The sequence below is a fragment of the Doryrhamphus excisus genome, chromosome 10 (genome assembly GCF_030265055.1).
Source record: "Doryrhamphus excisus isolate RoL2022-K1 chromosome 10, RoL_Dexc_1.0, whole genome shotgun sequence".
Lineage (NCBI taxonomy): Eukaryota > Metazoa > Chordata > Actinopteri > Syngnathiformes > Syngnathidae > Doryrhamphus > Doryrhamphus excisus.
In genome coordinates this window covers 6,847,501-6,863,186 of record NC_080475.1, presented here as the reverse complement: position 1 = coordinate 6,863,186, position 15,686 = coordinate 6,847,501, and the positions used below count along the sequence as shown (strand labels likewise).

The window sequence follows — 15,686 nt, the reverse complement described above, 5'->3', positions numbered from 1 at the left end:
AAGTGTCATCATCTCAGCGCGGGTCAACGCGTGCAAACACACCCACCTGCGTGCCTCTCGATCAGCTCCCTCAAGGGGATGGACATCTCCTCCTCCACGGTGCACGGCGTGTTCACGTGACCCGAGATGTTGAACAGCTTGGTTCCGGAGTTCCTTTCCCGCCCGAAGCCGGCGAACCAGGCTCCGCCCCTGCGGCAGATTGCGGGCGCCACGGCGACCGTCTCCACATTGGAAACCGTGGTGGGGCACCCAAAGACCCCTAGAAGGAGAACATGACGTGTGAGCAGTCTACTTCCTGCTTCACGGACAGAGGATGATGCGTTTGGGACTCGTCGGTCTGACCGATGTCTGCGGGAAACGGAGGCTTGAGTCTGGGTTTGCCTTGTTTGCCCTCCAGAGACTCGATGAGCGCCGTCTCTTCTCCGCAGATGTAGGCGCCCGCCCCCCGCATCACAAACACGTCAAAGTCGTAACCCGAGCCGCAGGCGTTCTTGCCGATCAGCCCCGCTTGGTACGCCTCGTTAATGGCCACCTGCTCCAGGAACAAACATGTAGCATGTAGCATGTAGCCCAGCGCTAGCCAAGAGTTTGTACTTTGTACATTACTTAATAATTACTTAATAATGTACTACTAAATTTATCATTTTTTTACGGTACATTTATGACTTAATTCTTGTAAATGTATGCATTTTCAAATTTTACAACTTTTTTTCTAGTAAATGTACAACTTGATTCTCATAAATTTATGAATTTCTCTTACAAATTGACGACTTTTTCTGGTAAACATATGACTTTTCTCATAAGATAACTTCAGGTATTTTCAAGTATTTCTAACGTTGTATCATCACTATATTCAAGTTTTGAGTATATGTATTTAATAATTCTATTTTAATAAGCTGTGATTGCGCCCTCTCTTCAAGTATTTTTAACGTTGTATCATCGCTATATTCAAGTATTTAGTATATGTATTTAATAATTCTATTTTAATAAGCTGTGATTGCGCCCTCTCTTCAAGTATTTTCAAGTATTTCTAACGTTGTATGATCACTGTATTCAAGTATTTAGTATATGTATTTAATAATTCTATTTTAATAAGCTGTGATTGCGCCCTCTCTTCAAGTATTTTCAAGTATTTCTAACGTATCGTCACTATATTCAAGTATTTAGTATATGTATTTAATAATTCTATTTTAATAAGCTGTGATTGCACCCTCTCTTCAAGTATTTTTAACGTTGTATCATCGCTATATTCAAGTATTTAGTATATGTATTTAATAATTCTATTTTAATAAGCTGTGATTGCGCCCTCTCTTCAAGTATTTTCAAGTATTTCTAACGTTGTATCGTCACTATATTCAAGTATTTAGTATATGTATTTAATAATTCTATTTCAATAAGCTGTGCTTGCGCTCTCTCGTTGTGATCTTTTTCTTCTACATTTCGGTAAATGTGTATTATATGTGAAAGCAAAGCGGCGAGATCGAATAAAAAAACCACACGAGCGTATCGCTGTCGTGATCGTAGGACCTGCAGGTTGGAGGACTCGTTGTAGAACTCTCCCCTGATGTAGACGTAAGCGGCACGGGCCCCCATGGCTCTGGCGGCGACCAGGCAGCCCTCCAGCAGCTTGTGGGGGTCGTGACGCATGATCTCACGGTCCTTACAGGTTCCCGGCTCCCCCTCGTCCGCGTTCACCACCAGGTACTTCGGTCTGGACGGGGGGAAACAAGGCGCCGACGTGTCAACGCCTGAGGACACAGGACGCCGTGGTGTCTACCTGCCATCGCTGGGTTTGTTCATGAAGCTCCACTTCATGCCGCTGGGGAATCCTGCTCCTCCTCTGCCCCTCAGCCCGGAGGTCTTCACCTCGTTCAGGATCCAGTCCGCCCCCTTCAGGAGGATCTCTTTGGTCTTGTACCAGTCGCCTCGACTTAGCGCTCCTTTCAGCCTGGGATACCAAGGAGAAGTCAAACGCCCTCATCACCAAAGGTGGAGCCATGATTGTACTCACCTCCAGTCGTGACGGCCGTACAGGTTGGTAAATATTCGATCCTCGTCACTCAGAGGACCGAACCTGGTCTTCTTCGCCTTCTCCTGGTGAAAGAAGAAAAACTTCTGAGGTACACAATCTACGTTGGTACGGTGGAATGTTCTACTCTGGTCACGGGATGTCGGCTGAGACACACAAGCACCGGACTTGTTTGCCGGAACAACAGGCTTTTATTGCACAATAACTCACAACCCCCAACATCACTTCCTGTCTACACAACAGGAACACGTTGACAGCGACACACAAGCATGAGTACACTATATGTCTTATGTCCGCTATACTGGATGATAGCAGCGTAAAAGCGACTATAGGGGTGTTATCTCATATCTATTGTAACTATAAAATTATTTTGAGAGCCAACCACTGATTGCCTCATAGGCGGGCGACGCAACTTCCGTTGGCGGTCACCATTTTGTTAAGCTAGCTAACAGGATGCTAACAAGGAAGGACGTTGTGTGATTAAAAAACAAAAAAAACTATGTCTTCTTACATCCGCTATACTGGATGATAGCAGCGTAAAAGCGACTATAGGGGTGTTATCTCATGTCTAGACGGCTTTAATTGTAACTATAAAATTAGTTTGAGAGCCAACTATTAATTGCCTCATAGGCGGGCGACGCAACTTCCGGCGACGGTTGCCATTTTGTTAAGCTAGCTAACAGGATGCTAACAAGGAAGGACGTTGTGTGATTAAAAAACAAAATAAATAAAGAACACAGTTGAACTAAAGCAGCGTATTCGTAACACAACAACACACGCATCGTATTTGTCCGCTAACTGGAGAATGCAAGCAAACTGAGGCAAAATGGCGGCGCACATCGTCAATATTAACTGAAAAACACATTAACTTCGGTTCCACTGTTCTGGTATGTTAATATAAATATCAATTATGACGTGGTAAAATCATTATCATCTTTTTAAATGACTGTTTTGTGTTTTTGTGCGTGTGTGTGTGTACCTGTGGCTGAGCAGCAGCGGTAGAGTAAGCCACACCAGGAGTCACGTGACACCTCACGGCCATCCACAACATCCGGGACTTCAGCATCCTGCTTCTGGAACTTTTAGATGGAAGTCACTTCTCTCTTTGTTTGTCCGACAGAGCAACAGTTGATGAATTCATGGAAGGTGGAGAGAAAGCTTTATGTTCTCTCCGCTGCTGTCTCGTTAACATAAGAGGATTAAAGAGCCACGTCACGTCCTCGTTTAGCCGCCCTTTCGTGGACGGAGGTAGCACATTCACACGATCGCCACATTTTTCAGCTAAACTCATTTTTTTTTAATCAGTTGAAAGGGTTTCTTTTAGCTAGAAGAAAACCAATAAAGTGATAAAAATAGAAAATGTGTATTATTGTTTGTTTAGTGTATAATTGTAATGTATAGTGTAGTTGATTGGACTGTTGTACATCATGCTAGCTAGGAGTTAGCAGTGTCCGCTAAGGACACTAGAATCACCAAGGACACTAGAATCCTACTCAGTTCTAGTGTCCTTGGTGCACCACTGCACAGGCTAACATCACTTCCATAGTACTTCCTGCAATATAATGATCCTTTATACAAAACCTGTTAAATATGTTAAAAACCATATTTAGAAGGTTGTAAACATTATTTACTTTTATTATGGCTATTATATGTGGTAATAGGAATGTAAAGGTGACTATAGGGGTGTTATTTCACGTCCTGAGCCCTCTAATAATGTTGAAAAAACATATTTAGAAGGTTGTGAACTGGTTTTCTATGCTCTAACGTCAAACTAGAAAAATATGACTTGGCTGATTGGGTCTGGAAGCAATAAAGGAGGGACTGGACGACTGTATTTGGAGTGGCCGGGGTGAGTATTAAAGTCGTACTGTATCTTCCGCTTCTATGGTTACCATCACACTTTCCTCCCATTGTTAAAAAAAAAAAAACCCAGTAAAAACCTTAAAGCTTAGACATCTTTTATTTCTGTTCCTTACATAAAGTGATATCTCGACAAAGAGGAAACAAAACCAAAATGTATCCCTGATGGTCTCGGACCCTCGTCCCTTCACCCTTTGAAGCCAAGAAAACTAAGAGATGGACACTTCACAGCTGGCATTGAGGTACCCTCAACTCACTCACTCACTCACTCACTCACTCACTCACTCACTCACCCACTCACCACATGTGGGGCGGGGCACCCTTCATGCATGAAGAGCCAGGCACTTCCATACTTACACTTAGCATTTGGAGTGCACTTACACTTGAGTATGGAAGTGTGCATATTGATGCACACTTAGCATTTTGAGTGCACTTGCACTGGAGTATGGGAGTGTGCATATTGACGCACACTTGAGTATGGAAGTGTGCATATTGATGCACACTTAGCATTTTGAGTGCACTTGCACTTGAGTATGGGACTGTGCATATTCACGCACACTTGAGTATGGAAGTGTGCATATTGACGCACACTTAGCATTTTGAGTGCGTGTACACATGAGTATGGAAGTGTGCATAGTGACGCACACTTAGCATTTTGAGTGCACTTACACTTGAGTATGGAAGTGTGCATATTGACACACGGTCCAAAGCCAGAGCGTCTTATTGTCCAACTAGCGGCCTCACATTTGCCACTATATACATGTTTCCCACCCATTAGTGCATTGCTCAAGAGTTCCTGAGAAGAGATGCAGCACAAGACAAGCTAAGGCAATTTCCTCCCATCATGTGACATGACATAGGAATACAAGTCTCCAGTACCGTGTCCATGCTCCCATGTGACCTGCACGTCAGTCCAAAGGAAGATGACCGCCCGCCAACGCCAACCGCTGCATGGCACCCTGTCACAGTCCTTAACAGGAAGCTGTTGTTTGGACATTGTCATTCAAAAACAAGCCTCCACAAGTTAGCACCACGCCGTATCAGGGCCACATTGAGAAGAAATCATAATCTGAGATTTTCACAATAAATCTACAAGTTTTTTTCTAAAAAAAAAAAAAAAGTCCGATTTATGAGAAAAGTCCTAAATGTACCACTTTAAACGTACGAGTGCTGCCATGAGGGGTGATGGTGTCCTACGTGGGAAAATAGAGCCGAGCTCCTCGGGAAGGAAGGAAAACACAAACAGGTTAGCACGGCTAGCCCTTCAAATAATCCGATTTTGAGAATAAAATCGTAAATTTCCGAAAAAAAAAAACAACTTTGTAAAGTTATAAAAAAAAAAGAAAATAAAAAAACTTTACTCTCCTAGTATTACCAGTTTCTCTTTTAAACATAAAACTATATTGGCAAAAATGTACAACTTTATGATGATTTGAATACTTTGTCGTAACAGGCATCACCCGAGACGACTACGAAAGGGGGGACTCGTGACCTTTGGCCTTGGGCATAGGTCATATTATTTTCATAGCTGTCTTTGGACTAATTAACGATGTTGTCCTAAATTTATGGAAAAAAAGCTTATGGTGTCACGATAAGTGGTACGTTTTCCAAGAATATCGTCTTTTTCCCTAATAAATGTTTGGCTTTTTACTCTGAATTTTTTATACTTAATGGTCTTATATCTCTCAATGTGGCCCTGATGTGGACCAGGATGGGGCGGTGGCCAGCGAGGGGCTCAGACACAGGATGGAATGTTTCCGTAAGACCGGACAGGGCAGCCACATGAACGGACACAAGGTCAAACAGAAGCCCGGAAAGATGGTCACACTAAGACCCCAGGATGAAGACTCATCTAACCCTGTATTTGATCAGCAGAAAGAAATAAATACAAACAATAAATAAATAAATACCAACGGGCTAATCATGTCGTCATCCCCTCACCTTGGTTTTCTGGAAGAAGGAAGCCAAATGCGTGCATTGAAGACTGAAATCAACAGTCTTTGAAAGGACACGGGGGTTGGTTTTGTTGTACAACATTGACCAAGACTTGGTCTCTTTTGGTCATTCAGCACGGCGCTCTAAGCCTCCAAATACGGAAGCGGAATCGTGAGGAAGCTTGAAGGAGTTCTTGGAACCCAACATTGGCTCCCATTGTTTTCTTTTAAAGACACTAAAAGTTTGTGTGGAGCACCAAAGCCAAGCAGCGTTAAGACAGCATGAATTTGGCTGCACTTCCACTCATCGCCACCGGAGGGCAGCGTGGGGACGCACCAGCTCAACAATCCAAAAAGGATTCATCTTTTTGGCTCTGGACTTTGGGGGTTGCATATTTAGCATATTTAGCATATTTAGCAGTGTTAGCGAGAAACAAAACATGACATTAAAAGAAACAAGTCAAACGGCAAAGACAGATCAGCAAACAAGAAGGTCAAACAAGGACAAATTAAATGCTATGGGGCGGGGCGGGGGCGGGGGGGTCATTGGGTCCATACAGTGTCATGACAGCCATGTTTTTTTTCTATTTTCTATTTGGGCTGTCAAATGATTTCCAAATTGAAACAAATGAATTAATCGTGATTAATCCCATCTGCCACGATTAGCCCATTTTGCTGGATTATTGTTTCTAATATTATAACAGAAAACGTAATGAATATTTACTATTTACTAAGTGTAAAATATGAACCTCATGAATGAAATAAGGAGTTAGCGCCGTAAAAGTGCTATTTTTAACTCTTCTATTTCTGTTTGCTTTGCAGACTCGGCACTTTGACTTGATGAATATAATAATTGTAATATTTATCCCTGTTGTTAAATTGTCTTAATTGCTGTCTTTTTTTTTTTTTTTTTGGTTGATATTCCAAAAGCGATCAACACATTGAAGGAAAAATCACTCCTCCAAAAGCTCAAGTAAAAAGTATTTACTTGGTATCGGATCGATACCAAAAGTCGCCGTATCGCCCCCCCCCACCAAATGCTAACCATTTCAAACCTCGCTCTGAAAACCCGTTTGTCCTTTTTTTTTTTTTTTAGCTCTCGTGGGGAGCAGCAGGTCATGAACGCAGCCACCTGAGGGAGATTATTATTATTATTATTATTATTTTTAATGTGTCGCCACACACATTCGCTATTCTTCCTCCTCCGCCTCCTCCTCGCCAATCATCTTCTCCCCGGCTTCCTGCGACCAGCCGCCACGCTGCACGGCCATGGAGTGGGCCCCCCCCGAATTCTTGGGGTCCGCCTCTCGCAGAAGGAGCCCCTGGTAGTTGGCAAACCTGTGCGGGCTGAGCTGCGCCAGAGCCTGAAGCGCCAGGGTGCGCTCCCTGTCGGCGTCCCGCTGGAACATGCCGCCCTCCAGCATGGTGGGCGGGAGGAAGGCCGAGGAGTGGGCGCGGGCGTCGGCGTCCGCCCCGCACTCGGGCCCTCGTCTGGGCCGGCGGGTGCGCATCTCCAGGCAGCTGTGTCCCTTGCGGTGGCGCTGGAGGTGGTCCTCCCGGGCGAAGGCCTTGTGGCAGAGCAGGCACTCGAAGGGGCGCGACCCGCTGTGCAGGGACAAGTGGTTCTTCAGGTCGTACGAGTGGAGGAAGCGGGCGGAGCAGTGGGGACACGAGTAGGGGCGCTCGCCGGTGTGCTTCCTCATGTGGATCTTCAACTTGTCGTTCCTGCCACGGGGGACACACAAACATTAAAGATGGCCTCCACCTTTAGGCAGGAGTACACGGGACTGGACGCACGACTGAACGCCAAGGAGCCGCCAAGGCTTTTCTTACGTCGCTCACGGACAAAAGCATGCGGTTCTAGCTCTATGGCCAGGAAGGAAACTATCACCGACTATCTGGGCCACACGTTGGCCGGCTGGGATAGGCTCCAGCTTCCCAAACAGGCCAAGCCGCATAGAAAAGGGAAGTTGGCGTACCTGGTGAAGCGAACCCCGCAGGCGGAGCACTGGAAGGGTTTCTCTCCCGTGTGGGTCCTCATGTGACGAGGCAGTTTTCCTGCCCCGTGGATGATCTTCTGACAGACGGGGCACTGCTGGGGTGTCTGAGACTTCCTCTTCCTTCCTGCTCCCGCCGCCGCCCCCGCCGTCCCCGCTCCTCTTCCTCCTTGCTCGGCCACTGAGGTGGTGGAGGTGCTTTCCATGAGCGTGGACTCGTTGCCAAAGCCGTCCATGTCGTCCTCCTCGGAGAGCTTGTCCTCGGGGGCCGGGATGGGGGGCGCGTGTGCTAGCGGCCCGTGTAGGTATCCTCCGTTTAGTGTGGCCCCCCTCGCTGGTACTCTGACCGCTCTGGGATCGCCATTCTGCTTCCACCTGAAAAGGAGCTCCTCTTGTTCAGGGCTGGGGGGCCGGGTCGGGGGCGGCGAGCGGTGGCTCTCGGATAGAGGCGAAGGGTACGAGACGGGTGAAGCGGTCGGCGGAGTGATGTCATCCGAGCCGATCCTTTTCACCTTCCTTCTGTCCGTCTTTCTCCGGGATCCGTGCTCTCCGTCCGTGCTTCGGTTCCTCTGCTCCGCCCCCTCCTCGTTTGGCTCCTCCTTCTCCCCCAGGATGTCCCGGCATGCGTCAGCCACGCACTGGATGCCCAAGAGCTGCGCCCCTCGCAGGACGTCCCTCATTCCTGAGCTGGGTATGGTGAGGGTCGCCGTGTAGGCGAACTCCAGCAGGGCGTCCAGGGCGTCGGGCGCCACGCAGTCCAGCTGGCACACGCTGAAACCGCCGCCGCACTCGCCGCCGCCGCCGCCTTCCTCCGCACCAAAGAGACGGCGGAAGTAGAGGCTGACGGCGGCCATGACGGAGCGGTGAGTCGGGTAGCGTGACCCGCGGGAGGTCAGCGTGAGGTCACACAGGAGCCCCGTCCTCCTCTGGTCGTTGAGGTGGGACAAGAGCTCGCTGCTGTGCTCCGGGAACGGGATCCCAATCAGACCGTCCTCGCCTGGAGACATCACCGCCTGGAAGGCAACACAAAGACCGTTTGGTCAGGAAACCGCTTTGGTGTGACGCCATCTTGATGCAATAACGCTCGTCTCTGCGGCCGCGTTAGCCGCGTTAGCCGCGTTAGCCGCGTTAGCCGCGTTAGCCGCGTTAGCCGCGTTAGCCGCGTTAGCCGCGTTAGCCGCGTTAGCCGCGTTAGCCGCGTTAGCCGCGTTAGCCGCGTTAGCCGCGTTAGCCGCGTTAGCCGCGTTAGCATCATTGATTATAGAAACATGTGACCAGCACCCGTCACCCTGGTGAGGATAAACGCCACAGGAAATGGATGGATGGATTGTTACACAGCGGAACCTCAGTTAGCGTGTTTTGTGATTAACGTCGAAAATGGCCGCCAGAATTTAGTCTCAGTTTGGATCCATTTTCCGGTCAGCATACGACACGTCGTGTGATGAATACACTTTCTACATCATAAAACGTCCTTGTTAGCGTCCTATTAGCTTGCTAATATGTGGAAACAGGAAATGAAAGTCGGTTGTCTATGACATCATCAGCGGTTGACTGTCGTTCTTTGCTAAACATAGCTTAGCAAGTCTGGGAAAAGTGTCTTAGTCTTAGTCAGTCTTTGGTGTGACTTTCATATCTCTGGTGTTTCAATGGAGACCAAGCGACAACCGGGGTGGCCAGAAGAAGGCGGCTTCCGAGGGGGGGGGGTGCTTCCGAGGGAGGTGGAACAGATACGGGATTATGCAAAGTTGGCGCGGGGTAACCGCGGGGCAGTAGGTTAATTCCCTTGATAGCATTAGCCGTTTGATTGAAATACCTGAGGAAGACGAGAGGCCACACGGACGCCGAAGACAGAAGAGCCCTGGAAGGAGGAAGTGGCGAGCTCGAGTGGGTGGAAGAATGAGGAAGATGCTGTGCTAAATAAGCAACGCTCACTTACTATGAGAAAGTTGAACAATACTACAGTACTACAGTACTCGGAGTCGGCAGGAGGGGTAAATGGGGGTGTCACAACATCCTGTAAGACTAAAACTTGATAAGCTAGCTCCTTCAGAAAAAAAAAGAGTCCTGGGACAATAATAAATCAATTAATTCATCACACAATAACTGCGTCTCGGTTTTCCTCGTCTCTAACCTTCAAACCAGCAGGAAGAATGAAAAGATGCTCAGGAAGGGAATATGTTGATGAGCAAGGTGAGCGAAAGTGATAGCAACAAAACCAACTTGCCCCACCCCAACTGACCCGGATTACTCCGTCCCGACAGTCAACAGTCACCGAGTCATTCGGTCGGCAGAGTGAATTGTTGTTCAGTCACAAAAAGTCACCACCAAAACAAAAAATGCTGCTCTTTAACAGTTGAAAAAGCAGCATTTCCAAAAATGCAGCTCTTTAACAGTTGAAAAAGCAGCATTTCCAAAAATGCAGCTCTTTAACAGTTGAAAAAGCAGCATTTCCAAAAATGCAGCAAACGTTTCACAGACAGTATGACTTTCCGGAGTGAAAAAAAAAGATGACATTATTCTGATAAATGATCATAGACCTGGTTTACTTGGCCCGAAAACGGTAACAGTATCATTTGACGTCAAACATTTGACATTTGGTGAGTTTGTCCGGTTCTGATTTACCGATGACTTTTTTTCTAATGAACGTTAAAATCTCATCCCATGTATCATGTCCACTTAAAGGTGGGCGGTCTAGGATTTCTACGAAGAAAAAAAATAGCACTTTTGAAGGAAAGTCCAAGGTTATGCATGGCTGTTGGGGCGCTGCAATGACGTCAGCCTCCCTCTGGGTTCGTCTGACTCCTTTTGGTGGACAGAGGGAGTACTGCAGTGCCATCAATCCATCAATTTTCTATGCCGCTAGTCCTCCAATGAAATGCTAGAAGTCAATGCTAGGTGTAGCGTTGACTTGCTAGTAGTTCTAGCGCATAACAGGATTAATAATACAAACTTTTTTATATTTTTATGGGTTTCTAATTGTGAAACTCCATTGACTGATTGATGTTAGAACCAATTCATGACACAACAAGGTTCCAACACCTCCCTAGAAACGGAGCCCCTAGAGGGCTCTGAAACTGCAGGCTGATCTAGACCAGCAGGTTCCACCTGGTACGGGGAAAGGTTTTCATGATGGTCACCCTGAAAACAGTTTACTTGACGGTAGAGGTCCGTGTCCATGTTGTACCTGCCGAGCAGTCTCACTACCCCCCCCACCCCCCACCCCACCCCAGAGCAAACCAGTTTTTCCACAACCAGCCCACACCTCCGCTCACCCCCCTTGTTGTCTCCTTCTCCCTCCCATAGCAACAGCGGCGGCCCCCCCTGGCCATCCCACAAGAGCGTTCCCACGGCGCCACCGGACTAACCTGCTCCAAAACACACCCAGCTAATCACACACACACACACACACACACACACACACACAGCTTGCCACACTGTGGTCCCGTCCTACTCACCCCCCCACTTTAATTGTCGGATTTAACCTGTTATGTGACAATCTTTACTGCGGCCTATTTAAGAACCCCACCCAACCCAAAAGTAGAGCCGATGAAGAAGGTTGTTTACCTTCCTTATGGGCACAGGCGAGCGTCTCACGGCGTCCATCTTTGTCTCCAACCTACGTCCACGTTAGCTCGGTGCTCATCTTGGGCTGTTTGCTATTCTGCTCGCTTGATTTCCTGTCGCTACCAAAAGTGGCGGCGATACCGCACCCCCCCCCCCATGTCATATTCAGCCACCTACGTGCACCCCCGCCCCCACCAAACCTTTCAAACACCTTCCGATAAAGGGAATACATACGTGATGAAATATGCTGATGCGGATGAAAAAGTACGAGTCGGGCCGCAGAGCCAAGCCACGCCCTTCGACAGGAAGCTGATTTCACTCGAGAAGTCACAACCAACGCAGCAACTAAAGTCACATGTCGGGGTCATGAGTCCTTGATACCAAACACAACACCGAGGAACAATATCCACTTTTTAGTTTACACCAAAGCCTTTCCGTATCGGCCCGCTCTACTAGCAAGACTCGAGCGGAGGACGTTGACTTAAAAAGCCTCCTGCTAGCTTCTTGTTGACCTTACATTTCTCTCTTCAATTGTCATTGTTCACTCACGACACGACAATCCAGGTTCCAGCCCCAAACACCCATCTCAAGAATAAAATCTATCCTGGAGGTGCTTACCCCCCCATGGAAGATCACAGATGACCCTTAAGTGAGGACGCTAGCATAACTTTAGCTCCTCAGCACACACCTACGGTGCGTTCAAGGACACGGAACACAGCAGAGGAAAGAACATTGCTGGTGCAGGTACATATTGTGGGCTGTTCTAATCGTGGTACGTGTACTGTATGCAGTACGTGTACTTGTATCCTCACATATGTACAAATGATCACCAATGAATGGGATGTCTTTTCTGTGGAAAAACGACCTTTTCACGAAGAAAAAAAGAGCACTTTTGAAGGAAAGTCCACAGTTACGCATGGCCTTTGTAGCCTGCTGGGGTGCTGCGATGACGTCAGCCTCCCTTCTGGGTTCCTCTGATTCCCTCTGGTGGACAGAGGGAGCACTGCAGTGCCATCAATCCATCAATATTCTATGCCGCTGGTCCTCCAATGAAATGCTAGAAGTCAACGCTAGGTGTAGCGTTGACTTGCTAGTAGTTCTAGGGCGTAAAAACTTTGCAGTTTTTCTATTTTTAGAACACACGGAAGAGAAAGATGTGTGTTTACATCTCACATAAGGATTGAGGGTGATCAGCAAAATGACAAAAAAAGGACACTTTTTTTCTGATACATACTAAACTATTACTACTGCTAATACTCTGACTACTACTACGACTACTCCTACTACTACTACTACTTTCCTTCTGTCATGGTGCTTATCTGGAGGATATCATGCTTATTTCCTTTTAAACTATGGTAATAATCTGGGAGGGCGACCCCCCCCCCCCCCCAGATCTTGTGAAAAAGAAAGAATAAAAAAATCTGGATTCTTAAGAACGACAACAACAAACACGGAACGTTTCTCAAAGCCGACGTCAGTGGAAAAAGTGCAATAAAAAAAGTACTGCAGAAAAAACAAAGGGGTTTTTGAAGGAGCCCACATTTCCGGCCCCGGATGGGCCCCGAGTAGCATCATGGGGAGTTCTTCTCAACCTTTTAATCCCAATACTAGGCCTAGACTATCTAGACCAGGGGTGGGCAAACTTTTTGACTCGCGGGCCGCATTGATATGACAAAATTTACACAGATTGGGGGGGGGGGCAGACTCTATATTTTACACGTAACATTCCACCTGGTATTATTGTATCTGTAAAATTGTCATGCAATCTGCTATTATTATTCATTATTTTATATTTATATTTAAATATTTTAAAAATAATAAAATATTATAATAATTACAATAAAATTAAAATAATAATTATTATATTATTATTATGTAAAATATGCAAATACAACAATATTATATATAATTAATATAATAATTAGCATTAATATAATAATCATAATAGTTCTAATAATTATTATAATAATTTAATAATAATAATAATTATTATTATTATTAGTGTCCCTTTTTTCAGGAGCACTTTGTAAACAACAGACCATGTCAAAAAACGAAATTGATACAACCATCAAAAGGTTGGCTCAGGCCATGATGCCAGGTTGTATGTTGAGTTTAAATGAAATACTTTGGAAAGAACGGACGGGCCGTATTCAAACACTTGGCGGGCCGGATGTGGCCCCCGGGCCGTAGTTTGCCCACCCCTGATCTAGACCATCAGGCCTTTATTCATGCTAATGGTCTTCAGTTTGCCGCCCGAGGTGCGCCCCCAAACATCTAACTAACTATCTCCTGGCTCATCATTTTAACCCCCAAGAGGGCCGCCGACGTCACTTCTTCCGTTCATCATCTGGTTGTCCTCCGTGAGGTTGGACCTGAGCCCCTTTTGCTCGTCTTCCTCATCGCCTGCTTTCGTTATGCAAACTCACTTCCTGTCGCTAAGAGGATTTATTTCTCACTTTAAGACGGGGGCGGCCAAACTTTGTCCACTGAGAGCCGCATACACAAGGTAAGGTGGGGTGGGGGGGTGGGGGGGTAGGGGGTGATAGCCGCAGATGGAAAATCACGGGAAAAAAAATGATGCAATAAAATAAAGAAATAGCTGCTTATGTAAAATAAATAATATCAATTAAATAGCAGAAAATATAATATGTAATATACAGCCTCATGCAGAAAATAAAAATAAAATAAATAGCAATATATATATAATAAATTATTGAAATAAAATAATGGAGCAAATAATAATAATAATAATAATAATAATAATAATAATAATAATAATAATAATAATAATAATAATAATAATAATAATAATAATAATAATAATAATAATAATAATGATAAGGTCTGTCAACATTAACAGTGGTAACCAATTTATTTCCTTCATGATGTAACGTTTTTGAGCAAAATAAACGCATTTTAACCCCACAATCTTGAATAACTTTATTGACACCCGAACACAACAGCGGCGCCTGGACAGCCCTGCCATACGTGGCCCACGCCATTAGCATTAAACTGAGGACAAGAGGCGTGGACGCGTACGTCGGCCACGCCCACCTCGCACGGGGGACGACCAGTGTTGTTTCAGTGCCGCTTATTTTCCATGAAAGTCAAGTGAGTTTTCCCAGTCCGCCTCAATTATATCAGGCTCCACGCGAGGAGGGGAAAAAATGACTTGATGCTATTCAGAGAAAACGTGGCGGAGAAGGAGAAATGTTGTTCTGAAGTCTGATGTCACATGTTTTCCAAAGCGCCACTACTTCACCGTGTGGGAGAGTGTTAGTTTATGCGACACGCTTTCTAAATAAAAATATCGATTACTACCCCCACCAACGACCGATTTCCACGATTACGCAAGTATGGCTTAAGGGAAGTTCTGAATAATATGCTGCAACGCCGCAATAACATATCCATACTGAAATATTGCTAACTAGCGAAGAAGCGGATACGCGAACCAACGCAACACAAACTACCTTTCATGGCATGAAAACCTGAAACCACAACAGCAGCATAACCACTGGCTTGTTACGCAGCAGGAAACCATGCACAGTCACTTCCTGTTTAGTGTAAAGTAAGCTTCAGAATAAAAGCAAGGCAGACTTAACCACAGCAACTAAAAATAAATGCACCCATGAACTCACTTGTCACTTGTCAAGACAACCCTTCAGTAGCCGCCATTTTTCACCATTGGGCTGATCTTTCAAGGCACACACATCATTGTGTTGTAGGGTTATATAAACGTGAAGCTAGCAAAAGAAAGACTAGACCCCCGTCTTTCATCAGAAAGAAAAACCCAGGGGGCAACCCAGGCCAATCAGAGACGGGTCTGGTCTCCAGGATTGGGCCTAAACGTGTGGTCATGAATCTAAATCCATGTTGTGTTCTCCATGTAAATATTACAGAATAAACAGATAGCGAGTATAAATATTTGTCATATTTTGTTCCCCGGCGTGGCGATGGCGTGGCGATGGCGTCGTGATTGCGTCGTGATTGCACGTACATCGTGTAGGCAACGCAGCCGCATCTGCCACAAGAAAAGGAAGAGCAGGAAGAGGTTGGAAGGAGGAAAAGACGTTCTTAGAAATCACACCCGAAGAACAAGATTGACGGGGGCGGAGACCCGAGCGGAGGGGGCGGGCGTCGAGACGCTGGCTGAGATAACGCCGAGATGCGGAGGGAAGGTCACCGCAGGAAAATGGAGTCCGGGGGGGTTTGGGGGGGGGGGGGGGGCTGCTCAAACAAACAATCTGTGTTAGGGAGGAGACGTGAAACAAGAAGAACACTCCAGTTGAGTTACGAGTGGAG

At 46.2% G+C, this 15,686-nt stretch overlaps 2 protein-coding genes across 4 annotated transcripts in view; both read right to left on the bottom strand.

Moving 5' to 3' along the window:
- Positions 1–3,549, bottom strand: part of LOC131137412 (NADH dehydrogenase [ubiquinone] flavoprotein 1, mitochondrial-like) — a 32,579-nt gene extending 29,030 nt beyond the window's left edge. For 2 of the 3 annotated variants that reach the window (XM_058085349.1, XM_058085350.1), the window contains exons 1-6: positions 3,009–3,549; positions 2,012–2,094; positions 1,778–1,948; positions 1,528–1,711; positions 343–532; positions 47–259 (exon numbers count right to left, since the gene is read on the bottom strand). In XM_058085349.1, coding sequence (XP_057941332.1) covers positions 47–259; positions 343–532; positions 1,528–1,711; positions 1,778–1,948; positions 2,012–2,094; positions 3,009–3,095 — 928 coding nt within the window. In that variant the 5' untranslated portion in view covers positions 3,096–3,549. The remainder of the gene's footprint in view (positions 1–46; positions 260–342; positions 533–1,527; positions 1,712–1,777; positions 1,949–2,011; positions 2,095–3,008) is intronic. The other variant, XM_058085348.1, reaches the window with a different exon arrangement.
- A 421-nt stretch (positions 3,550–3,970) lies between these two features.
- The window catches only part of zbtb7b (zinc finger and BTB domain containing 7B), a 22,642-nt gene continuing 10,926 nt past the window's right edge, over positions 3,971–15,686 (bottom strand). The window contains exons 3-4 of the mRNA XM_058085346.1: positions 7,803–8,833; positions 3,971–7,548 (exon numbers count right to left, since the gene is read on the bottom strand). Of these exons, the coding sequence (XP_057941329.1) occupies positions 7,014–7,548; positions 7,803–8,827 (1,560 nt within the window). The 5' untranslated portion in view covers positions 8,828–8,833 and the 3' untranslated portion in view covers positions 3,971–7,013. The remainder of the gene's footprint in view (positions 7,549–7,802; positions 8,834–15,686) is intronic.